The sequence below is a fragment of the Schistocerca nitens genome, chromosome 9 (assembly GCF_023898315.1).
Source record: "Schistocerca nitens isolate TAMUIC-IGC-003100 chromosome 9, iqSchNite1.1, whole genome shotgun sequence".
Taxonomy (NCBI): Eukaryota; Metazoa; Arthropoda; class Insecta; order Orthoptera; family Acrididae; genus Schistocerca; species Schistocerca nitens.
In genome coordinates, this window is record NC_064622.1 from 481,080,919 (window position 1) to 481,108,553 (window position 27,635).

The 27,635-nt window shown below is 45.1% G+C and overlaps 1 protein-coding gene across 1 annotated transcript in view; it reads left to right on the forward strand.

The window, feature by feature from the left end:
* The window catches only part of LOC126204367 (NACHT and WD repeat domain-containing protein 2-like), a 1,117,837-nt gene that overhangs the window by 581,869 nt on the left and 508,333 nt on the right, over positions 1–27,635 (forward strand). Inside the window, exon 5 of the mRNA XM_049938741.1 lies at positions 22,629–22,804. Coding sequence (XP_049794698.1) covers positions 22,629–22,804 — 176 coding nt within the window. The remainder of the gene's footprint in view (positions 1–22,628; positions 22,805–27,635) is intronic.

Here is a 27,635-nt window from a genome sequence, read left to right on the forward strand (position 1 = left end):
TTATATAGTTCCTTTATAGCTTTCTTGATCCATATTCGTTTGCTGTTAGTTGCGCCAAATATTCTCCTAAGTATTTTCCGTTCTATTTTTTCTAGTTGTCTGACACGTGTATGCCCTAGGATTAGTGTGGTATCTGCTGCATACAGTGCTTCGGAGAGCTCCACCGTGTCGTAGTGGCGTAATTTGGATTTTTGTGAAATAGACTTCTTGTTGTCTTGATTCCACACTACTTTGTTTGCCTTGTCCAGTTTAGTTTGTCTTTCTTCGCTCGAGTCTCGGTTATGTCCGCTCATCTGTAATGTTTCACCGAGGTAGTTGAAGTCTGCTGTTTTGTAAATCGTGCCGTACTTTGTGTTGAGGGGTGAGAGTTTCTTTGTGTTCATAAACTGTGTCTTTTCGTAAAAGATCTGTAGTCCAGTTTTGGAAGCGATTTCGTGTAGTTTTCTAATAGCTTCTTTCGTTTCGTTGACACCTTTCGTGACAATCGCCAAATAGTCTGCTAAAGCCAGGTATTTAATCTGTGGGTTTCCGAAGTTTATCCCCTGTTTTGATATTTCCCATTCTTTTATTACCTTATCTAACACTAGACTGAAAAGGAGATGTGAGAGGCCATCGCCTTGTTGGACATATGTGCGAATTTCAAAGGGCTCTGATAGTTCCCCACATAACTTTACTTTGGAGGTCGTGTTGGTCAAGGTTTACTCTATGATAGCCCGCGTATTTTTCTCTACTTTGTATTCAGCTAGAATTTTGAAGAGAGTTTTCCGGTCGATGGAGTCGCACGCCTTTTTGAAGTCGACAAAGGTAATGATCAGGTTCTGTTTGTGTTGTAAAATCATTTTCAGGTTCCAAATTTGCTCCGCACAAGACCGTCCTTCACGGAAGCCTGCTATCAAGTGGCCGGTCTGGCATTCTAGTCCGTTCAGTAAAGCTTTAGAGAGCATCTTGTATGTGACCGGTAGTAGGGATATTCCTCTGTAGTGGTTCCGGCCAGCCTTGTCACCTCTTTTGCGTAGTGGGTGTATCAGGACAGTTTTCCAGTCGTCAGTAATTTTCATGGTCTCCAAGATATCTTCCAAGACCCTGTGGATGTCTTTGGTGAGTTCTGGGTCTTGTAACTTCCAAATTTCCGCGATGATGCCGTCTCTTCCTGGTAGTCTACGATTCTAGAGTGACTTGTTTATTTCTTTAACATCTACTAGAGTTGGAGGTTCACTATCTGGATTGCACTTACTCGTTTCTGTCATCAGTTCTTCCATAGGGGGGTCCGTGTTGAGGAGGTTTTCAAAGTACTTTGCCAGAATGTTACAATTGTTTTTGGTATTTTTTCTAGGGTTCCATCCGGTCTTCTGAAGCACAAGTTGGGTGGTTGATATCCAGTCATATTTTCCCTGAACGTTCTTTAGAAGTTTCTTGTATTGTTCTGTGTAAAGTCCGATTCGATCTCCGTCAGTCGCCGTTTATCATACTGTCGTTTTTCACTGCGAATGAATTTGCTTGATTGTTTCTGTGTTTTCAGGAAGTTCATCCAATTCTCTGGGGATTTATGGCTGCTAAATTTTTTCCATGCACTGATTCGTTGGTCGATAGCTTGGTCACATGTGTGGTTCCACCAACCGTGTTTCCTTGTGCGTGGTGGTAGTTTCATGGCCTTTCCTGAAAGTTGTGTCCAGTCTGCCGTTTTCTTCATAATATCTTCGTAATTTCTATACAAAGTGGAAGTCTAAAAACGAAACTGAATGTACATTATAAAGTTCATTTAAGTCGATGTTCGCGCAATTGTTTAGTTGCAATGCCGATTACTATTGACCGATAGTCTACAAATGTTTATTGACCAATAGCTGCATTAAAGAATACTAGAAATCTTTATTCCCGCGACGCTCCTATTACAAGAGCCATGCTTTCATGGAGCTCTCGACTCGGAGGTAAACCATTTGGAATCCTGATGCTATGAAATTTTCACTTGACTAGTTGGCCAGCCAGGGGTGGGGAAGTGGTGGCGTAAAGTTCCTGATCGTCAGTCCATGCGCCAGCGATCTGGATTACATTCCAGACCTCTCCGTAGCGTTTCGTGCACTGAGGGCATGTGATACTGTTAATGGTGATCCATCCGTAAGCTGGAGACGCTGCGCTCGGCGGCTCCTTGATGTTATTCGAGAGCAGTAGGATGTGTATCGACAGCGGCTTTGACCCTCTGCGTTCTCTCGTTTCCATCACGAGCACGTCACAACGCTGAACCGTAGAAGCATTGATCCCAGTCAGCCATTGGCTTCAGATACGCACTTGTCACAGCATGATAGCTCGGATGAAGGAAATGGCAAACCACTTCCACCAGGCACTTGCCTAGGACGGCGATGCAGGATTCCTGCATCTGCTCCCCTACGCTCGTTTCCAGAGTAAGGCACCACTTTGACTGTAAGTAATGTCTACTCAGCAGATACAAGTAAAGGCCTCTTAATCAAATAATATGACCACTGACTGAAACTACTATGTACTTGAAAATAATGTGCTCACTGATGCACTCATTTCTTAAGTCATTAAGAAAAGCAGATCGTTACGTATCATCTCTATAAATAAATCTCAGGCAGACTATTCGTTCTTCACAAGCTGACAACTGTCGGAAATTTTGCGTCAACGTCTAGGATTGTTTATGAAGTGTGTCATACCAGTTTTAGTCCACCGAGATCCACAGTGCTCTAAATTGAGTAGCGCATAAAGTTACGCCAAGGTCGAGGAAATAATGTGGCTATAACATGAAAGCTGTAAAAGAGGAATGGTTGTGCTTGGGAACACACAAACGTCGCTATGGGTTTACTGCCACGGAAAATTTACCCATCGGATAAGCCAGCAGTTCTGAAGGGAATATATATATATATATATACGACGAGAAGAGAATGAGCGGGAACTCTTTGCAAAGATTATCAGTTCCATGTAATTTTATGTACATAGTGAGCGAAAATTTGTACTAATACCGCGAATCGAACCCACATCTTCAGCTTCCTAGGCAGGTGCATTAGTCACTGACCTCCCTTGGCACAGCGGTTCACACAACTGCGCCGACTACCTCGGCACGCCTCTCTCCCTCTCTGAAATTGTATCATTTCATTTGTGTAAATACCTGCACCTGTGGTTCAGGCTGTATCCCCCAATTATATTCGAAGCTGAGGTGCTATTAGAGAACATGCAGAGCTTCGGCAATTCTGTTCGTGTGTAAGGACAATTTAAAGCAGACTGGAGCGACAGTGTGAATGTGGGCCGAGGAGGGACGGGTACCAGGGTAATTCAGTGCCAAGGTGGCTTAGTGGCTAAGGCCTTACCTGTTAAGTAGGACATTCATGTTTGATTCCCGCCCTGGGTACAAATTTTCCCGCTTCAGTCCACATATCAGAAATGATACGTGCATGAGACTAGTACAGTCTCCGAAATTGTGTCATTCCAATTCCATATCGTCATTTTCTCAACCTAGTTCCCTTGAGAGTCCAACTCTGAAATACTTAGAGTGGCGGCAGAGAATGTCACAAACGCTTCATTTTACAGCAAGTTTTCAGAGTTGTTTAGTCCATCGCTTGCGGACTTTTTATGCCTTTTGTCTTGTAAAAAATTGATTTTTCGTGCTAATTCCAGTCCCAACTGACGATGCAGACATTTTATAGAAAGGACCGGATGACGTAGAAGTTGCAACCGTAATTTCTACTGGCCGAATACATCATCCAAATCTGTCATTGCTGAATGTAGCTATTTGGAACTTTCAAGGAGTAGTTGTTAAGAAAGTAAATTTACGTAGCTATTTTTTTTTTTTTTCCCTGTAGATACGTGTCTGCACTCTCGATGCAGAGAGAAATCCCAACGGCACAGGACCGCAGAGATTCCGAAAGAAATGCTTCAGCCCATTGACAAATCGGAGTTTGCTGGGGGAGTTCGTTTCTGCATCCGTAGGAAAATAACGCTGGCAAAGTCCACACTGAATGTTTTTGATATGTACGGCAAACAATCCGCCAGCATCGGACACGGTGGGTCGGGGATTTAAGGACTTTTAGTGCGGTGCACCAAGCGTCCGGAAAACAAAGTGGCAGACCACCCCTTTGTGAAGAACTAGTAGTGTAGGCCGTGGATGCGTGAAGAGCTACGTATCACAGCCGAAGCGGAAGTAGGAAAAGATGAAATCAGTGATGTGTTGAGTTTTAACATTTTCTATGTGATTGCGTTCGCGCTGTCCGGGTTGTGCGAATGCTCACGGACGTTTTAGAAGTCCGCGAAACTGAGGCAACAGCAGAGATTGTTGTAGCTATAGCGCGCCAATCTACGTGTCTTCTTTAGCAGCCAAACGACCGCGGACGACTCCTGGATGTGTCACTACGACACCGAGTCAAGAGAACAAAGCGAGCTGTGGGAACGTGTGGATGCACCACAACCGAAAGAGGCAGGGGCACAGACATCACCGATCAAGGTGACAGGGTGCTTTTCGGTGATACCATTTTGTGCTCGTAACGAGCAAAGCGCCGCGCGGAGTGGCCGCGCGGTTTAGGACGCCACGCACGGATTGCGCGGCCTCTCCTGCCGGACGTTCGAGTCCTCCCTCGGGCGTGGGTGTGTGTGTCGTTCTTAGCATAAGTTAGTTAAAGAGTTTAAGCAGTGTGTAAGTCTAGGGACTGATGACCTCAACAGTTTGGTCCCTTAGGAATTCACACAGATTTGAACATTTGAGCAAAGCGTCGCAGGAGCGTGGTATTACGGTAGTCTGTGAAGACGAAGCATCGCGAGAAACCGCCCTACCGAGTGTTTCTGCTCCGTCAGCACGCCACATCTCGTTCTGAACGTCACACATGCTGCTTCTTTCGCCTATAAAATATTGCTGTCCGGAGACGACACACAATGATTTCATCCTCTCCTTCGGACGAAAAAAGCCACTGTGTGCTGGCCTTTCCAGAATGACGACGAGATCTTCGTTTGGAAGGTTCTGTGAACAGTCAGTGCGCACATTTCTCCTCCAACTCATTCTAGGTTGAGAAATACATTGATAAGCCAAACCATCACGATCGCTACCCACTGCAACATTGGATGGCTGCTTGTCGCCATGTGGGCACGTGAGGCAGTAATAAAAGTGCGTAAGCCGAGCAGTCATGGGTGGGGAATTACTTTAGCGAAGATATGGGCTCCAAATGATACGTGACTTTGACGAAGGGCAGATAACACAGGCCAAAGAGAAACTTTATTGAAAAACTTTTTTTACTTTGATAGCTGATCTCTATAGATTTTTGTGAGCTAAATCCAAATCTAGCCTTAGTTTTTTTGTATCACCCACAGTTTTCGAGCAATATGCTTTATATTATATAGTATAAAAATCCTACGGTATACGGTAAATGGGGAAATTAATGAAACGCTTTGTTACAACATAAGCATGGTTTGTATTTACAGTAAGCTACTTAAAATAATTATGTGTGTTAATAGAAGTTTCACTTGTCAGCTGGAATTGGTTTGTATTTTCTTTCTCTTTTTTCACTGAAGCTTCTTGTGTAGCTTCTTCTACGGTGAGTCGCTTGCTGAACTTCTCGGTGAAGTGACCAGCTTTAGTCCCCCATAATGTTGGTGTTCCAACGACCTTGGTAGCGTTTCTCCGCCACTTTAATGTCCTGGTGGACAACGCTCTCCTCACTAACATCGTCCATACTGTCCGGGAGGAAATCAAGGTGACTGTTCAAAAAGTGAACTTTCAGGCTCATTAAACATCCTAAAGTTTTAAACTTCTTTAACATTTTAGCTATAATAGAAACATATTCTGGGTCTTTTTCATGTCCAAAGAACTTTGTAATGACTTGATTGAATGATACCCATGCTTCTTTCTCATTTAAGGTCATTGTGGATTCAAAGTTAACATCAAACATCAATTTTCTAATGTCAGGTCCGACAAAGACGCGTTCTTTTAGTTTAGCTTATGAAAGGTGTGGAAAATTTTGGCAGAGGTACTTAAAACATGGTCCATCTGTAGGGAAAGTCTTTACAAACAGTTACATTAGGTCTAACTTTATATGTAGAGGTGGTAGGAGTATGTTTTTTGGATATACAAGGTTTTTGTGTAGAATGTTGTTCTCACTAGGTTTTAAAGACTCCCTCACAGAGCCGTTCTTTCTGAACCAGTGTTGATCCCTAGCCCTACTGTCCCATTGAGACAAGAAAATGGAAATTTGGTAAAGCCACCTTGCTGACCAAGGAGCATGCATGTTACTATTTTATTTAGCACTATTTCTTGGTTCTCATAGCTTTCTTTCATATGCACAGAATGTACAACTGGTATAGAAGCATACATGTTACCATTGTGTAATAAAACAGCCTTTAAACTAGTTTTGGATGAATCAGTGAACAGCCTCCAGTCTTCCTTTCTGTGTTCAATACCAAACTCATTCATCAGACCAGGAATGTCTGAGCAGTAAATCACCTTGTTGTAAAAACTTGGAAAATTGCTGCTCTCTTTTTGTACATATATATGCTGGTTCCAACTGCCAATAAGCTATTTTCTTTTAATCTGGAGCCAAGCAAGTCAGCTTTTTCTTTCGTTAAGCCCAGATCGTTGTGCTCGGTCTAAGTAAAGAATTTGGGCTCTAGACTTTCTGTATTACAGTGGAATCCATCATCATCTGGTTCACCAAAATCAGATTGTACATCAGAAAATACTTATGTTGGAATAGAATTTGAATCATCTGGCGGTTCAGGAACCGGGAAATCTACACCATGCGCTACTGGTCGGATGACGAACGGAAGGTTAGGGTAGCTTATTACGTTCTTGTTTTTCGAATTACGACCAGTAATATCAATACTGCAAAAGTAGCAATCATGGGAATGATTTCCTGGCTCCCTCCATATCACAGCAACAGCAAATCTAAAGGCTCTTTTTCTCCTCTTTGGACCATTTTCTCAGACCTTCAACACACACATAACATACCTTATGCTGCGTCCAAGATTAGTTCCAGTGTTTAGACTTTCACAAAGTCTGTAATGTTTCTTTGGTGTTTTTTAATCACAAATTCACCACAAATACAACAAAAACTGTCAGCAGAGTTTTTACAAGCACGAATAAACATTGTACTGAGCACATGTACAGGAAAGGGGAAAGTGAGGTTAGGTTGACAGAAACAAAGCACCATCTGTTAACACAAAAACTGAATCGACCTTTTTTGCCAGCAAATGTTTTTCAGCAGTGCTACCAAAGTCATGTACATTCATTACACATCCTTTTTAACTACACTCCTGGAAATGGAAAAAAGAACACATTGACACCGGTGTGTCAGACCCACCATACTTGCTCCGGACACTGCGAGAGGGCTGTACAAGCAATGATCACACGCACGGCACAGCGGACACACCAGGAACCGCGGTGTTGGCCGTCGAATGGCGCTAGCTGCGCAGCATTTGTGCACCGCCGCCGTCAATCAGCCAGTTTGCCGTGGCATACGGAGCTCCATCGCAGTCTTTAACACTGGTAGCATGCCGCGACAGCGTGGACGTGAACCGTATGTGCAGTTGACGGACTTTGAACGAGGGCGTATAGTGGGCATGCGGGAGGCCGGGTGGACGTACCGCCGAATTGCTCAACACGTGGGGCATGAGGTCTCCACAGTACATCGATGTTGTCGCCAGTGGTCGGCGGAAGGTGCACGTGCCCGTCGACCTGGGACCGGACCGCAGCGACACACGGATGCACGCCAAGACCGTAGGATCCTACGCAGTGCCGTAGGGGACCGCACCGCCACTTCCCAGCACATTAGGGACACTATTGCTCCTGGGGTATCGGCGAGGACCATTCGCAACCGTCTCCATGAAGCTGGGCTACGGTCCCGCACACCGTTAGGCCGTCTTCCGCTCACGCCCCAACATCGTGCAGCCCGCCTCCAGTGGTGTCGCGACAGGCGTGAATGGAGGGACGAATGGAGACGTGTCGTCTTCAGCGATGAGAGTCGCTTCTGCCTTGGTGCCAATGATGGTCGTATGCGTGTTTGGCGCCGTGCAGGTGAGCGCCACAATCAGGACTGCATACGACCGAGGCACACAGGGCCAACACCCGGCATCATGGTGTGGGGAGCGATCTCCTACACTGGCCGTACACCACTGGTGATCGTCGAGGGGACACTGAATAGTGCACGGTACATCCAAACCGTCATCGAACCCATCGTTCTACCATTCCTAGACCGGCAAGGGAACTTGCTGTTGCAACAGGACAATGCACGTCCGCATGTATCCCGTGCCACCCAACGTGCTCTAGAAGGTGTAAGTCAACTACCCTGGCCAGCAAGATCTCCGGATCTGTCCCCCATTGAGCATGTTTGGGACTGGATGAAGCGTCGTCTCACGCGGTCTGCACGTCCAGCACGAACGCTGGTCCAACTGAGGTGCCAGGTGGAAATGGCATGGCAAGCCGTTCCACAGGACTACATCCAGCATCTCTACGATCGTCTCCATGGGAGAATAGCAGCCTGCATTGCTGCGAAAGGTGGATATACACTGTAGTAGTGCCGACATTGTGCATGCTCTGTTGCCTGTGTCTATGTGCCTGTGGTTCTGTCAGTGTGATCATGTGATGTATCTGCCCCCAGGAATGTGTCAATAAAGTTTCCCCTTCCTGGGACAATGAATTCACGGTGTTCTTATTTCAATTTCCAGGAGTGTAATTAAAACTTTATGACTGCTCCTAGTAAGTGATAAGTAGACATCTCAGGACACACTACTTTTTGTCTACCATATTAAATATGACGTTTCAGGATACCCACAATCGCAGTTATTAATTGCAAACAATGCAACGGCGCCACTGTTTTCTAACACCGCGACTGGTTTCAACAACCAGTACCCTTCTCAAGAGGTTATGAGCATGGCGTCGCGCAGACTACTGCATCTGTATACGTAACAGAACTACCGCTTGAGAAGGGCCCTGGTAACTGAAACCTAGAGCCACCATATTCCCAAATGAAAACACCAGGGGAGATTTCAAAAAAAATTTGTGAGACTCATAATGTAACACTATTTCACAAAAGCATATTTCTCCCTTTGCAAGCATTCTTAAGTAACCCTTACTTACATTTGATGTTATCATAGTATTGACAACAGTGAGATTAACGAGTTATTTACACACTGTACAGAAAGTCTGTTTCTTTCACAGTTCTAATGTACATTTAATGAGGAAAATATCCCTCCTGCAGCTGCATTTTGGGCTGATGATAGCAAAAAAAGGATTAAACAATTTTCAAATAGTTGTGAATAGTCATTTCTAGAACAATTGGTCATGAAATCACACTAGCAATTGCCGAACGAGGTGGCCGAGCGGTTCTAGGCGCAACAGTCTGGAACCGCGCGACAGCTACGGTCGCAGGTTCGAATCCTGCCGCGGGCATGGATGTGTGTGATGTCAAAAATGGTTCAAATGGCTCTAAGCACTATGGGAGTTAACTTCTGAGGTCATCAGTCCGCTAGACTTAGAACTACTTAAACCTAACTAACCTAAGGACATCACACACATCCATGCCCGAGGCAGGATTCGAACCTGCGACCGTAGCGGTCGCGCGGTTCCAGACTGTAGCGCCTAGAACTGCTCGGCCACCCCGGCCGGCTGTGATGTCCTTAGGTTAGTTATGTTGAAGTAGCTCTAAGTCTAGGGGACTGATGACCCAGATGTAAGTCCCATAATGCTTAGAGCCATTTGAACCATTTGAAACGGGTTGTGCTGATAAAAAATAAACCTGCAACTGCTGGTGTAAGTTGTCTCCAAAAGTTAATAACGCTCATCAGAGAGCAGCTGAGTATTCAGAAGACGGTGCAGACTGGTGGCAGGCCGAGATCGGCGCTAAGCTAAGCCCCTGCTAGCAGCTAACGTACTTTACAAGCTCTGGGCCCTCGTTAAGTGGGACAGATATGTCTGTCTGTAGACATAGGGAAGGGGGAGCCGGCTGGAGCGGGGGGCCGTTAATGAGTCGCTCCTCTTGCAGCTGTCGCTGATCCCTGTTTATAGCCCTGCTCAGTTAGAGGAGGATCAATTTCACAAGTATTTACCTGCTTTGCAACAAGACACTCGTAGAGGTTTCAAGTTTTCAACAGTTTAAGAGAAAGTCTTCCGTTGTTTCTTCCTATGATAAACGTAATGCTTTAGCCCTTTAGGTGCGTTTAGATGAACCATATTTTACGGCAATATTTCGCGACAATAGCGTTGGCGTCGTCATTGTTGCAGTGTCGCTGCTGTAGACGGCAACGCTGCGGTAGGGTCGGGCAACATTGCCGACGTTGCAGCTGGTTTTCGACCCATTGCCGCGAGACTGCAGATGTTATCTACCAAGGGTGGAAAATATCTCTTTGGGGCTGCCTCCTGTACTTCATATTTATAGACAATCGCCCGATTTTGTATGTAAGTGTGTAGTTACCTTCACAAAGTAGCGGTCGTGCCCTGGTTGTTGCATGAGGCCAGTACAGCAAGTTAACACCGCACTCCGTGTATCATGGAGAGACCTGTCCTGAAATCCGCTTTGCCTCTGATGAAACATGGCTCCATTTATCATACGCGAACTCGCAGAACAATCGATGTTTCGATGTTGAAGTTCTCAAAATGCTCGTCAGTTATGTCAAAAGTCTCTGCATGATACGAAAACCGGAGTGTGGTGTGCAGTTATTGCAACACGATTAACTGGGCCTACCTGTTCCAACCAAATCATGACTTCTCTTAAAGACGTGCCAATACGGTACAACTCTTTTTCGGAGCGCTAACAACTAAATAACACTGCAAGAGTACACAGTGCCGGTACGGGGCTACTACGTTATTACTAGGGGTCTTTTTTTTGGAGTTACCATCTGTCTTCAGCGATTTGAAAGATGCTAAATGGCGCCGTGATTTTCTTCCACCTGTTTGCAAGGCCGCTGAGAAAATGGATATGCTACTTGCCAAAGTCCGTGAAACGTACTGGAGCGTATGCAACGTTCAGAGCACGTCTCCCTCTAGGGGTTCGTTTTCGAGCCAGGCACGGTTATTTCGTTATGTCTGGAATTCCGTTTCGTTTGAGACATGAGTCAATCTGTTTTCTCATTTCCGTCTTACCACTACGTAGACACTACGGATACTGCTACATGTGGTTACCACGCATCCTGAAACAAACATCAAGCATTCTCCGCAGTGAAACACACTTACTTTCAGATACAAAAAATGGTTCAAATGGCTCTGAGCACTATGGGACTTAACATCTATGGTCATCAGTCCCCTAGAACGTAGAACTACTTAAGCCTAACTAACCTGAGGACAGCACACAACACCCAGTCATCACGAGGCACAGAAAATCCCTGACCCCGCCGGGAATCGAACCCGGGAACCCGGGCGTGGGAAGCGAGAACGCTACCGCACGACCACGAGATGCGGACACTTTCAGATACACTTGTCTCTGTTCTCATTGCGTCACATGCATTGCGCAAACGCTCCTGTAACTTCTTCACAGTCTCGATGGGTTGGTCATAAACCGATGGCCTTGAGTGACCCCATATCTGGTGAACGAGGAGGCTATGCTACTGGACATCAGACCAATCGATCGCCCATGAGAGTTGCGTTGAGGTAGTATAGAAAATGGGATTGTGCCCTGTCTTCCATAAACCACAGTCGTAGTCTTTGTGCAACGGTAACATTTTACAACAGCGCCGGTAATTCGTTGCGCAGAAATCTGTGATATACAGCTTTCGTTAACGTGTATGGTAAAGCGTATAGCCCTATGAGTCTGTCACTGACAACACCTGTCCATATGTTGATACTGAAGCGATCCCAGTGCCTCACCTTCATGATTTTCCGAGTATTTGCATTTGGCCACTCGTGCGCTAGTGTTGCATCTCCTGTGAATCTTGCCTCATCTGTAAATAGAATGCAGGCTTTGAGCTGCGGATCTTCAGTAGTCCATATCTCAACAGACATTGGTTTTCGGCTTTAGCATTAAAGAAAGTGTTCTTCTAGTTTTGACCAAAAGTCTACTACCTACTGTAGGAATATCTTACACTTTTTTAAACACCTTTTGTATTACAATAAAGGCACTAGAGTAATGCAGCACATCACACACTGAGAACATCAGGCACAAGAGCCTTAGTGTACGAGCAACGTGCTTGGGATCATTTTATGGAAAACATCGCTAAAAAAAAAGAAAAAACAGAGAAAGAAAAAAGTAAATGGCAATAAAAAGTTATTTTATAAGAAATAAACGCTATACAGTTTACAACGAAATACCAGTCCAAAGTTGCAGATTTTATTTTCTCTAAAATGAGATTTTCACTCTGTAGCAGAGTGTGCGCTGATATGAAACTTCCTGGCAGATTAAAACTGTGTGCCGGACCGAGACTCGAACTCTGGACTTTTGCTTTAGTGGGCAAGTGCTACTTCTGAAAGGTTCGGAGGAGAGCTTCTGTAAAGTTTGGAAGGTAGGAGACGAGGTACTGGCGGAAGCAAAGCTGTGAGGACGGGGCGTGTGTCGTGCTTGGGTAGCTCAGTTGGTAGAGCACTGGCCCGCGAAAGGCAAAGGTCCTGAGTTCGAGACTCGGTCCGGCACACAGTTTTAATTTGTCAGCAAGCTTTATTTTTTCGATTCATTCGATGACTAGTTTCGGGCCGAGACCCATTTTGAAATCTTTCTACAGGCAGGATCCAATATGGCATTAGCAAATGGTTTACGACACCTTCAGTATTTATTTTTTCCATACAAAGAGTGGCGAATTCACAGGAGAGAGGGCAAAACCCGTGGGTCACCCCGAGACTGGGAAGGCAAAGTGGTTGCAGCTCCTGCAGTAATTTCGCTTCGAACTGGTCCGGCGGTTCCCTCAGGGTTCACGGTCGAGGGCGCTTTACGACGGCGAGCTGGGCACAGCGCAGATGAGATTGGCCCCTGTTGTGTTCCGTGTGAGTAATACGCGGCCGGGGGGCAGCAGGGAGGAAAGGACGAATGCAATCTGCAGGGCCGCGGCGCGCGCGCTGCCGACCAGATCCTATTTGCGAGCGCCGCGCCGCGATGCGCCAATATTCCGGGAAGCGACCGGCGCGGAGGTTGACCACAACACACGGCAGGGTAGGGCACTGCGCTGCCAAGACCTCAGCCCCGGCCGGCACACGGCGCTCTGCAGGGCCCAGTATCTGCGAGCGGCGTAGCGTGCCGAGGTACAGCTGCCGCTCCACCCCCACCGTCAGCTGCACGGAGCGGTGCACAAGACAAGTTCCGGAGTCGTCTCAGCTAAGAACAGACATTCGGTAACCTAGCCACTGGCCTAGCTCGAATTACACAGCATCTGTTATCTTTACTAGCGAACACTAAGTAGGGTGAATGTATACTATGACGGGATGACGGGGATGTAATCTTTGGCCCCCACTGTTCAGTATATACAGGGTGTTTCAAAAATGACCGGTATATTTGAAACGGCAATAAAAACTAAACGAGCAGCGATAGAAATACACCGTTTGTTGCAATATGCTTGGGACAACAGTACATTTTCAGGCAGACAAACTTTCGCAATTACAGTAGTTACAATTGTCAACAACAGATGGCGCTGCGGTCTGGGAAACTCTATAGTACGATATTTTCCACATATCCACCATGCGTAGCAATAATATGGCGTAGTCTCTGAATGAAATTACCCGAAACCTTTGACAACGTGTCTGGCGGAATGGCTTCACATGCAGATGAGATGTACTGCTTCAGCTGTTCAATTGTTTCTGGATTCTGGCGGTACACCTGGTCTTTCAAGTGTCCCCACAGAAAGAAGTCACAGGGGTTCATGTCTGGCGAATAGGGAGGCCAATCTACGCCGCCTCCTGTATGTTTCGGATACCCCAAAGCAATCGCACGATCATCGAAATATTCATTCAGGAAATTAAAGACGTCGGCCGTGCGATGTGGCCGGGCACCATCTTGCATAAACCACGAGGTGTTCGCAGTGTCGTCTAAGGCAGTTTGTACCGCCACAAATTCACGAAGAATGTCCAGATAGCGTGATGCAGTAATCGTTTCGGATCTGAAAAATGGGCCAATGATTCCTTTGGAAGAAATGGCGGCCCAGACCAGTACTTTTTGAGGATGCAGGGACGATGGGACTGCAACATGGGGCTTTTCGGTTCCCCATATGCGCCAGTTCTGTTTATTGACGAAGCCCTTCAAGTAAAAATAAGCTTCGTCAGTAAACCAAATGCTGCCCACATGCGTATCGCCGTCATCAATCCTGTGCACTATATCGTTAGCGAATGTCTATCGTGCAGCAATGGTAGCGGCGCTGAGGGGTTGCCGCGTTTGAATTTTGTATGGATAGAGGTGTAAACTCTGGCGCATGAGACGATACGTGGACGTTGGCGTCATTTGGACCGCAGCTGCAACACGGCGAACGGAAACCCGAGGCCGCTGTTGGATCACCTGCTGCACTAGCTGCGCGTTGCCCTCTGTGGTTGCCGTATGCGGTCGCTCTACCTTTCCAGCACGTTCATCCGTCACGTTCCCAGTCCGTTGAAATTTGTCAAACAGATCCTTTATTGTATCGCTTTTCGGTCCTTTGGTTACATTAAACCTCCGTTGAAAATTTCGTCTTGTTGCAACAACACTGTGTTCTAGGCGGTGGAATTCCAACACCGGGAAAATCCTCTGTTCTAAGGAATAAACCATGTTGTCCACAGCACACTTGCACGTTGTGAACAGCACACGCTTACAGCAGAAAGACGACGTACAGAATGGCGCACCGACAGACTGCGTTGTCGTCTATATCATTCACATCACTTGCAGCGCCATCTGTTGTTGAAAATTGTAACTACTGTAATTTAGAAAGTTTGTCCGCCTGAAAATGTACTGTTGTCCCAAGCATATTGCAACAAACGGTGTATTTCTATCGCTGCTCGTTTAGTTTTTATTGCCGTTTCAAATATACCGGTCATTTTTGAAACGCCCTGTAAATCGGAAAAGCCAAGGCACAAATACAAGGATCAGTCAATTTATTTTTTATTCACAAGTAAAGTAAATGATATTTCCATAGGGTAACAGCCATAAAATTCACGATTCATTTGTCACTTTTCAATATAAGCGCCATTTTGGAGCGCAGTTTCTTTTCCCACCTTGAAAGAAAAGCATAGACTACAGGATGTTGCAGCCACCACCCCCTACCTACTGGTTTTATGCAACCCGCAACGCCATCAAATATCACGCTCAATATTTTCATATTCTCTCGTTCGCTACACGATAAATATTTCTCTTACACATAAAATGAATGGGACATTTTTGTAGGAAATTTTATGTGGTACTTAAGTGACCTCCTAACGCGTTTTTATTGAATAACTCGAAAACAGTGGCCTGCAACGACAATGACTCACAATACAAAATTTAACTACATTAAATTTCCTACAAAAATGTCCTGTTCATCTTTTCTGTAGGGCTAACAGCGCGTAGGGAGCGAGAGAATATGAAAATCTCGCGCGTGAGTTTTGACGGTGTTGCGGGTTGTGTGAAACCCATTTTTATTTTATTTTTTTTTTTATTCTCATTTTGTTCGTTCTTGTTTGTTGTATGTTCTCGGGGCGGACGTCGTAAGACATCCGTTAAAGTTCGTCTTTGATCGGTTAACTCAGGTTTTTTATGAGAGAACACTGCTAACCCTCTGACCGAACACGCTGAGCTACCGTGCCGGCTACCCGTAAGTAGGAGCAACTGTATCACACTATATACAGGGTGGTCCATTGATAGTGACCGGGCCAAATATCTCTCGAAATAAGCGTCAAACGAAAAAACTACAAAGAACGAAAGTTGTCTAGCTTGAAGGGGGAAACCAGATGACGCTTTGGTTGGCCCGCTAGATGGCGCTGCCATAGGTCGAACGGATTTCAACTGCGTTTTTTTAAATAGGTACCCCCATTTTTATTAAATATTCGTGTAGCACGTAAAGAAATATGAATGTTTTAGTTGGACCACTTTTTTCGCTTTGTGATAGATGGCGCTGTAATAGTCACAAACATATGGCTGTCATTGTAGTAACATCGGTAGGGCATTACGTAGGAAATCAGCATACATTGCACCATTTAGATTACCATCGATAAAATGGGGGCCAATTATCCTTCCTCCCATAATGCCGCACCACACGTTAACCCGCCAAGGTCGCTGATGTTCCACTTGTCGCAGCCATCGTGGATTTTCCGTTGCCCAGCAGTGCATATTATGCCGGTTTACATTACCGCTGTTGCTGAATGACGCTTCGTCGCTAAATAGAACGCGTGGAAAAAAATCTGTCATTTCTCTTGTGCCTTGTGTCAGAATTGTACACGACGTTCAAAGTCGTCGCCATGAAATTCCTGGTGCATAGAAATATGGTACGGGTGCAATCGACGTTGATGTAGCATTCTCAACACCGACGTTTTTGAGATTCCAGATTCTCACGCAATTTGTCTGCTACTGATGTGCGGATTAGCCACGACAGCCTCTAGAACACCTACTTGGGCATCATCATTTGTTGCAGGTCGTGGTTGGCGTTCCACATGTGGCTGAACACTTCCTGGTTCCTTAATTAATGTAACTTTCCGGCGAACGGTCCGGACACTTGGAAGATGTCGTCCAGGATACCGAGCAGCATACATAGCACACGCCCGTTGGGCATTTTGATTACAATAGCCATACATCAACACAATATCGACCTTTTGCGCAATTGGTGAACGGTCCATTTCAACACGGGTAATGTATCATGAAGCAAATACTGTCCGCACTGGCGGAATGTTGCGTGATACCACGTACTTACACGTTTGTGACTATTACAGCGCAATCTATCACAAAGCGAAAAAAGTGGTCCAACTAAAACATTCATATTTCTTTACGTCATACACGAACATGTAACAAAAAATGGTTGTTCCTGTTTTAAAAAACGCAGTTGATGATCGTTTGACCTATGGCAGTGCCATCTAGCGGGCCAACCATAGCGCCATCTAGTTTCCCCCTTCAAGCTAGATGAGTTTCGTCCTATGTAGTTTTTTGGTTTGGTGCTTATTTCGTGAGATATTTGGCCCGGTCACTATCAATGGACCACCGTGTATACCCGTGTAGTAGAAATCTTGGTGCTGCTTCCTCAGCCATCTGTGCACAGAATTTTGTAAGATGACCACAAGTTTAACGTCCAGCCCCCGTGAGATTCTTTGACTGGGCCCAACTGTACAAGTCTGATGTGATTCAATTGTTTTCCTTGCATTTTTGTCCTGGTCGGTCATCATTTTCGACACCAGCGTGCGCAGATCTCGAAGTAGCTCTGTTTTTTCAGTAACAGCCATCCCACTGCCTTTACCAACGGACAACTTGCGACACAATTCATGTGTTGTTACCCGGCGGTTGTTCCGGGTGGTTGGATGATGTGTGACGTCACTAAAGTCGCTGGCTAGCCGCTGCGCGTTCATCAGCCAGTTGTGTTTGCTCTGCAGCTTCTCTGCAGCAACAAACCTACCGTCTAACTGTGCTGTCGTCTACTTGCAGCACTTCCATAAACCTCCTTCCGCCTTTCTGCACTAAAGAATTCAATCACAAATGGTTCAAATGGCTCTGAGCACTATGGGACTCAACTTCTGAGGTCATTAGTTCTAGAACTTAGAACTACTTAAACCTAACTAACCTAAGGACATCACAAACATCCATGCCCGAGGCAGGATTCGAACCTGCGACCGTAGCGGTCTTGCGGTTCCAGACTGCAGCGCCTTTAACCGCACGGCCACTTCGGCCGGCTAAATTTAGTTAGTGTTAAGATTCTTTTTACAGGGAGTGTAGAGGAGCTGACGCTGAAATCATTAAGTATTTGATTACATCATCGCTAGTCTCACTGTACTCTTTTGAACTCTACATGACATGTGTGGTCTGGTGTCTCCTTACCAGCAACATGTCCCAGGTTCAAACTAGTCAATTCCCTAAAAACAAAGATGGCCCAACTAGCTATTTAACAGGTGGTTATAATGTTTTGGCTAGTCAGTGTATATTCAAAACAGCGGTATTATCCGTGGGACTGCGTGATGAGTGTGAAGGATTTCCCTTTAATTCCTTTTAACTCTGAAATGCGTCTCGAATTCATTCCTCTGATAGTCGATGCGGAGAGAATATACGGACCTCGCAGTTTTCAGTCGCTTCGCCTTGCCCTCAGCGGGCGAGGCGAGTCAGTGGATGCGCGTGTTGGAGGGGTGAACACCTGCCGCCCGAGACCTCGAGACCGGCCGCCCGCTGTCACATTAACTGCAGCAAAGGGCGGCCTGCAGCTTTGACAAGAATCGCAGCGCTTGGGGAGGAAAGCGGTTGTGAGCCAAAATATTATGACCGCCTACCTAATAGCCAGTATGTCCAGCTTTGGCAGCGATAACAGCGGCGACGCGTCTTAGGATGGAAGCAGTGAGGCCTTCGTAGGTCGCTGGAGGGAGTTGGCACAACATTTGCGCACAAAAGTCAACTAATTCCCATAAATTCTGGGGAAGGAGTCGATGAACTCTGACTCCACATCTGGTTCAGATCTGACTAGTTGGGGTCCAGCTCATCAATTGGAACCCGCCATTTTGTCCCTCGAACTGCCTTGTAACATGGCGCATTATCTTGTTGAAAAATGTCACTGCCACCGGCAAACTCGATCTTCACAATGGGTTACACGTGGTCTACAACCAGTGCACGATATTGTTTGAGCGTCATGGTGCGTTGCCTGGGATCCACTTGACCAATTGATACCCACGTGAATATTTTCCAGAGCATAGTGCAGGCTCCACCAGCTTGTCTCCGTCCAACAGTAAAGATGTCAAGGAACCGTTCCCCTGGAAGACTACGGATTCGCGCTCTACCATGCATCATTAACATGGTATCAGGATTCATCAGACATCATGTTTTGCCATTGCGCCAACGGCCAGTGCCGATGGTCACTTGTCTGTTTCAGATGTAGTTGCCGACGTCATGGTGTTGACATTGGCACTTGCCTGCGTCGTCGCCTGTTGAGGCCCATCGTTAGGAGTGACCTGTGCACTGTGTGTTGAGATGTTTGCAGTCTTCCCAGCATTGAAGTCTGATTCCAGTTCCGTCACAGTTCGCCGCCTGTCCTGTTTTACCATTCCGCCCAGACTCCGACGTCCGACACCATTAATTGACGGGTGTCCCCCCCCCCCCCCCGCCCCCAACTTTACAACGTCTGGAGGTGGTTTCACGTTGGTTTTACCATGTGTTGAAGAGACTCACCACAGCACCCCTGAGCAGATGAGGTGCCCAAGTGGTTAGCATTGGATTCGCATTTGGGAGGAAGGCGGTTCGATCACACATTGGGCATCCTGATTTATGTTTTCCGTGATTTCTCTTAATCGCTTCAGGCAAATGCCGGAATGGTTCCTTGGATAGGTTACGGCCGACTTCCTTCCACATCCAATCCGCTGCGATCCACGACCTCGCTGTCTCGTCCCGCTCTCCCAAATCAACCAACCAACAGTACTCCTGGAACACCTAAGTGTATACTGACAGTTTCCGTAGTACACGTGCCGAGCTCTGGACGATCACAGCCTGCCTTCAGTCGAGCTCTGATAGACCGTGCACGTCTTTACCACAACACACGAACAGCTCGCGCACTGATACTGCATTCACCATGCGTGTGTCTGACTAGCAGTCATTCCTCGTCAGTTGACGCTGCTATTACCTGGACGTGTTTATATCGATAGCAGGTCGGCGGTCATAATGTTATGGTCAATCGGTGTAAATACGTAGTTTTCTCCAAGGGCACAAATTACCTACGCAGACGCGGTGCCCCGTGGGACAACGTAGCAGTGTTGTGAAGCAGCGGCGTGGCGCGTTTTGTCTCGTGCCGCAGCGAGCGTAAACACTGAGGAGGATAAGTTACAGAAAGCATTGACGGGATGCCCTTTGATTGGTCGGAGAACACAATCTTTGGGTGTGGTGATTTATCGTAGGGCGGCACTTGCAAGTTTTCGGAATGAAGAATCGGAATACGTCAGCGTTCGCTATCGACCGAAAAGAGACACCAAACATTGCAGAACAGGATTTGTCGGAGTTTTCGGACTACAGAAAGGAAGTAATTACTGACGTTTAATCAGAGTACCCAACTACGATCCCCTCTGTTTCCTTGCTCACAGTTTAATTACAAACTCCTGGACTGTAGTTAGGGTCTTGCACCTCGGGTAGTGGGGATGCTCTCCAAGGAGAAGTCCCCTGCCATGTCATCGATATTTTGAAGGCAAATATATGGTGACGTAGATTAAGATCCAAAATATCACTATCTGTAGCCATTCGCACTGGTGGGTCCTCGTTTGCGAGTCACTGACGAAAAAAGAAAAATCAGAATTTAGCGTGAAACGCAATAGCCTTAAATAATGTGAAGTACAGAGAATGGTTGCGTGTAATGGGTAGGGTAAGGGTATCTCATGTGGGAGTAGTGGTTTCGAAACTCGACGGGTGAATGAACTTTCTTTTATATTTTAAACCTGTTATGACTTTTATCATTATTTTTATTGACAGATTGGTTGAAATGTAATTTTTTATTTCCATTCCTTTCTCACAAGATTTTTCAATCATCGAATGAACTATCTCAGTTATTTGATTTTTCTTTATGTCCTCCTTTCTCAACTCGTAATTTTAGTGAATTTGAGTTCAACTATACTAATCTGTTATGATGTTCAATTATTTCGATATATCATTTAAAAAGTAAAAGACGAAATACTCTACTTATATCAACTGTGGAATGCTGTGAAAAAAGTTTTTTTCGTTACAGGATGTGGAAGTTCTTTTTCATGGTAATCGTCATACAAACACTTGGAACATAACTGAAACATATTAGACTACTTATATCACTGTGGAATGCGGTGAAAAACTTATTTTTCTTTCATTACTGGATGTGCAAGTTCTTTTGCATTGTAATCGTCATACAAACACTTGAAACATAACTGAAACACACATTAGACTATGGAAAAAACAACCCAGCTAAGATTTCAACGAAAGAAGATTTTTTAAGTAAAACGAAATTCAATCAGAATGGTGAATAGATACAATGAAGGCAATAAGCAGACAAAAAAACAATAATGAAACAAAGGAAATTAAATCGAAATTACAAACGAAATTAATTAAAAACACATCGACCAAAAATTTAGAGGAGAAAAATAATGATAGGAAGAGAAACAGAGCAAATGAAGAAGCTGATATTAACATTAAAATTTTGTGGAAAAGGAATGGAAATAAAAAATTACATTTAAATCAGTAAACCGAATAAAAATGATGATAAAAGTCATTTCGACAGAGATTTAAAAATAAATAAATTTTACTTCCCTGACGAGATTCGAACAAAGAAGCTTCTGCATTTAAGCGCCATTAACGTATCCACTACACCACACAATGTGTGCAAATAGTACTTACTCTGTAACGTATTGAGTGTCACGCCAAATTTCGAATTTTTTTTTCGTCCATTACACGCAACTGTGGACCCACCAGGGTCTTAAGGGGTGGTATGGCGTCAAACGGGCCGACTTGGAGCAGGTGACACACCACACGACATTTTAATTTCCACTGTCTATACTTTTAAAAATAAATTCATAAAACTTTGTCAACACAACCAAGAAGGATTCAGGATTCAAACTCATAGCAATGTAAGTTCAAACGTATAACAAAATAAATTTTTTTACGTGTGAAATTTCATCATTTTTTCACTTACTATTGGCTGCATTTGTTGCTGTAGGTACACTTTTCTTCACAAGTAAAAGAGATTGTTCGAAGAATTTTGCACAGCATACAAATCATACTTACAGGTGTATGAAACTCTAGAATTTATTTAATTAATGAAAAATTAATGAGCAGTTACATTTTAAATTTCATGTTTAGAAAAAACTCTAATTTTATGGTTCATTATCTCAAATTTTAGCACAGTTTTTAATAGATTTGGAAAATTCTATAGTTTCATACACCTGTAAGTATGGTTTCTATGCAGTGGAAAATTCATCGAAGAAACTTCCTTACTTATGAAGAAAAGTGTACCTATAGCAACGAATGCAGCCAATAGTAAGTGAAAAAAGATGAAAACTTCCTTACTTATGAAGAAAAGTGTACCTATAGCAACGAATGCAGCCAATAGTAAGTGAAAAAAGATGACATTTCACATGTAAAAAAAAATATATTTTTATATTTTTGAAATTCCACTGCTATGAGCCGAATCCTGAACCCTTCCTGGTCATGCTGACAAGGTTTTATGAATTTATTTGTAAAAGTATAGACAGTGGAAATTAAAATGTCCTGTGGTGACCCTCGTGCTCCAAGTCGGCCAGTTTGACCTCCTACCGCCTTAACCTAGATAATCGAATACACGGTTTCATAAAGTGGGAACCCCACCTTGTCAGTAGATGTCAGTGGCACATTAGACTCCCTAGAGCCTTAACTGCAATGGCGCCTTGCAACTGTATTGACTGTTCTCATTCATATGTTCCCGCAGGCGGGTTTTGTTCGAAAGAAATAAACAATCTAGCAGATACCTAAAACTGCAGCTGACTCGGTGGGTTGTTTTCATTCGGCGCTCGCTGTCACTGCCGCCGACCGCCGACGCCGCTGAGCTTTGTGCGCTGGCGCTGCAGCCTCGCGGCCGCCCTGACAGTGTGAATGAGAGGGGGGTGTGGTGCTGTGTGCCGGCAGTGCCTGGTGGGCAACAAGTACCTGCCGTACGCGCTGCCGCGGCGGCTGGACGGCGAGACGTACGAGGCGCTGTACGCCGCGGCCGCCGACCTCTCGCTGCGCGCCGACCTGCTGCACACCTGCTTCTGCCGCGACGACGCCGCGCCGGCCGCCACCTACGTGCTGCAGCAGCCCAGGTAGGCGCCGCCTCCACATGTTGTTGTTGTTGTGGTCTTCAGTCCTGTGACTGGTTTGATGCAGCTCTCCATGCTTCTCTATCCAGTGCAAGCTTCTTCATCTCCCAGTACCTACTGCAACCCATATACTTCTGAATCTGTTTAGTTTATTCATCCCTTGGTCTCCCTCTACGATTTTTACCCTCCACGCTGCCCTCCAATACTAAATTGGTGATCATTTGATGCCTCTGAACATGTCCTACCAACCGATCCCTTCTTCTAGTCAAGTTGTGCCACAAACTTCTCTTCTTCCCAATCCTATTCAATACCTCCTCATTAGTTACATGATCTACCCATCTAATCTTCAACATTCTTCTGTAGCACCACAATTCGAAAGCTTCTATTCTCTTCTTGTCCAAACTAGTTACCGTTCATGTTTCACTTTCATACATGGCTACACTCCATACAAATACTTTCAGAAACGACTTCCTGACACTTAAATCTATAGTCGATGTTAACAAACTTCTCTTCTTCAGAAACGCTTTCCTTGCCATTGACAGTCTACATTTTATATCTTCTCTACTTCGACCATCATCAGTTATTTTGCTCCCCAAATAGCAAAACTCCTTTACTACTTTAAGTGTATCATTTCCTAATCTAATTCCCTCAGCCTCACCCGAGTTCAATCGACTACATTCCATTATCCTCGTTTTGCTTTTGTTGATGTTCATCTTATACCCTCCTTTCAAGACACTGTCCATTCCGTTCAACTGCTCTTCCAAGTCCTTTGCTGTTTCTGACAGAATTAAAATCCCATCGGCGAACCTCAAAGTTTTTATTTCTTCTCCATGGATTTTAATACCTACTTCGAATTCTTCTTTTGTTTCCTTCTCTGCTTGCTCCATATACAGATAGAATAACATCGGGGAGAGGCTACAACCCTGTCTCACTCCCTTCGCCGGCCGCGGTGGTCTCGCGGTTCTAGGCGCGCAGTCCGGAACCGTGCGACTGCTACGGTCGCAGGTTCGAATCCTGCCTCGGGCATGGTTGTGTGTTAGGTTTAAGTAGTTCTAAGTTCTAGGGGACTAATGACCACAGCAGTTGAGTCCCATAGTGCTCAGAGCCATTTTCCCTTCCCAACCACTCCTTTCGTTTCATGTCCCTCGACTCTTATAACTGCCATCTGGTTTCTGTACAAATTGTAAATAGCCTTTCGCTTCCTGTATTTTACTCCTGCCACCTTCAGAATCTGAAAGAGAGTATTCCAATCAACATTGTCAAAACCTTTCTCTGAGTCTACAAATGCTAGAAACGTAGGTTTGCCTTTCCTTAATCTAGCTTCTAAGATAAGTCATAGGGTCAGTATTGCCTCACGTGTTCCAATATTTCTACGGAATCCAAACTGATCTTCCCCGAGGTTGGCTTCTACCAGTTTTTCCATTCGTCCGTAAAGAATTCGCGTTAGTATTTTGCATCCGTGACTTATTAAACTGGTAGTTCGGTAATTTTCACATCTGTCAACACCTGCTTTCTTTGGGATTGGAATTATTATATTCTTCTTGAAGTCTGAGTGTATTTCGCCTGTCTCATACATCGTGCTCACCAGATGGTAGAGTTTTGTCAGAACTCGCTCTCCCAAGGCTGTCAGTAGTTCTAATGGAATGTTGTCTACTCCCGGGGCCTTGTTTCGACTCAGGTCTTTCAGTGCTCTGTCAAACTCTTCACGCATTATCTTATCTCCCATTTCATCTTCATCTGCATCCTCTTCCATTTCCATAATATTGTCCTCAGGTACATCGAGCTTGTATAGACCCTCTATATACTCCTTTCACCTTTTTGCTTTCCCTTCTTTGCTTAGAACTGGGTTTCCATCTGAGGTCTTGATATTCATACAAGTGGTTCTCTTTTCTCCAAAGGTCTCTTTAATTTTACTGTAGGCAGTATCTATCTTACCCCTAGTGAGATAAGCCTCCACATCCTTACAATTGTCCTCTAGCCATCCCCGCTTAGCCATTTTGCACTTCCTGTCGATCTCATTTTTGAGACGTTTGTATTCCTTTTTGCCTGCTTCATTTACTGCGTTTTTATCTTTTCTCCTTTCATCAATTAAATTCAATATTTCTTCTTTTACCCAAGGATTTCTACTAGCCCTCGTCTTTTTACCTACTTGATCCTCTGCTGCCTTCACTATTTCATCTGTCAATGCTACCCATTCTTCTTCTACTGTGTTTCTTTCCCCCATTCCTGTCAATTGTTCCCTTATGCTCTCCCTGAAACTCTGTACAACCTCTGGTTTAGTCAGTTTATCCAGGTCCCATCTCCTTAATTTCCCACCTTTTTGCAGTTTCTTCAGTTTTAATCTACAGTTCATAACCAATAGATTGTGGTCGTAGTCCACATCTGCCCCTGGAAATGTCTTACAGTTTAAAACCTGGTTCCTAAATCTCTGTCTTACCATTATGTAATCTATCTGTAACCTGTCAGTATCTCCAGGCTTCTTGCACGTATACAACATTCTTTTATGATTCTTGAAGCAAGTGTTATTTATGATTAAGTTTTGCTCTGTGCAAAATTCTACCAGGCGGCTTCCTCTTTCGTTTCTTAGCCCCAATCCATATTCACCTACTACCTAGCTTCACATAAAACTCAAAAATTAATTCTATAATAACTGCGAGCTTAAACAAAAATTTGTTCCACACGTCATATCAGCCTCGTCTGCGGGTGTAAATAAAGTTTCAGCTTTAGTGCTCGATCAGTTTAAGATAAAAGATACATTACAAGTAGACAGGAAATTAAAAATTTAAATTATTAGAAAAATCACTGTCCACGAAATTTATGAGACAAATACACTATGTGATCAAAAGTATCCGGACAGCCCCAAAAACATACATTTTTCGTATTAGGTGCATTGTGCTGCCACCTACTGCCAGTTACTCAGTATCAGCGACATGAGCAGTCATTAGACATCGTGAGAGAACAGGATGGGGCGCTCCGCGGAACTCACGGACTTCGAACGCGGTCTGGTGATTGCGTGTCACTTGTGTCATTGCAAGCGAGATTTCCACACTCCTAAACATCACTAGGTCCACTGTTTCCGATGTTAGTGAAGTGGAAACGTAAAGGGACACGTAGAGCACAAAAGTGTACAGGCTGACCTCCTCTGTTGACTGACAGAGACCGCCAACAGTTGAAGATGGCCGTAATGTGTAATAAGCAGACATCAATTCAAGAAAAAAATTGTTCAAATGGCTCTGAGCACTATGGGACTTAACATCTATGGTCATCAGTCCCCTAGACCTTAGAACTACGTAAGCCTAACGAACCTAAGGACATCACACACATCCATGCCCGAGGCAGGATTCGAACCTGCGACCGTAGCGGTCACGCGTTTCCAGACTGAAGCGCCTAGAACCGCACGGCCACAACGGCCGGCGATCAGTCCAGACCGTCACACAGTTATTCCAAACTGCATCACGTTCCACTGCAAGTGCTACCACAGTTAGGCGGGAGGAGATAAAACTTGGATTTCATGGTCGAGCGGCTGGTCATAAGCCACACATCACGCCCGTACATGCCAAACAACGTCTCGCTTGGTGTAAGGAGCGTAAGCATTGGACGATTGAACAGTGGGAAAACGTTGTGTGGAGTGACGAATCACGGTACACAATGTGGCGATCCAATGAGACAAATGCGCCGTGAACGTCACCTTCTAGGGTGTATAGAACCAACAGAGACTGTGGTGTTATGGCATGATCGTGTTTTTCATGGAAGGGGCTTGCACCACTTATTGTTTTATGTGGCACTATCACAGCACAGGCCAACATTGATGTTTTAAGCATCTTCTTGCTTCACACTGTTGAAGAGCAATTCGGAGATGATGACTGCATCTTTAAACGCGATCGAGCACCTGTTCATAATGCACGGCCTGTGGCGGAGTGGTTTCATGACAATAATACCCCTGCAATGGACTGGCCTACACAGAGTCCTATAGAAGACCTTAGGGATGTTTTGGAACGCCGACTTCGTGCTACGATTCACCGACCGACATCGATACCTCTCCTCAGTGCAGCACTCCGTGAAGAATGGGCTGCCTTTCCCCTAGAATCCGTCCAGCACCTGATTGAATGTATTCTTGTAAGTCATTTTCAGCCAGGTGTCCGGATAGTTTTGATCACGTAGTGTATTGTTCAGTATAAACTAAGGCGACTAAAGTAATGAATTAGCGGCATGCACACATACAAAGGCGGTAGTATCGCGTACACAAGCTATAAAAGGGCAGGGCATTGGCGTATGTGTCACTTGTGCTTAGATGATCCCGACGTGATTATTGCCGCACGATGGAAAGTAACAGCCTTTGAACGCGGAATGGTAGTTGGAGCTAGACGCATGGGACAGTCCATTTTGGAAACTTTTAGCGAATTCAATATTCCGACATCCACAGTGTCAAGAGCGTGCTGTGAATACCAAATTTCCGGTATTACTTCTCACCACGGACCACGCCGTGGCCGACTACCTTCACTTAACGACCGAGAGCAGCGACGTTTACGTAGAGCTGCCAGTGCCAACGGACAACCAACACTGCATGAAATAACGGCAAAAATCAATGCTGGATGCACAACGAACGTATCCGTTACGACAGCGCAACGAAATTTGACATTTATGGGCAATGCCAACAGACAACCGACGCGAGTGCCTTTGCTGAAAGTACGACATCGCCTGTAGCTCCTCTTTTTGGCTCGTGAGCAAATCGTTTGGAAAATGTATGGCTCGAAAACCGGGACCTGCTCACACGAGTCCAGATTTCAGTTGGTAAGAGCTGATGGTAGGGTTCGAGTGTAGTGCAGACCGCTAG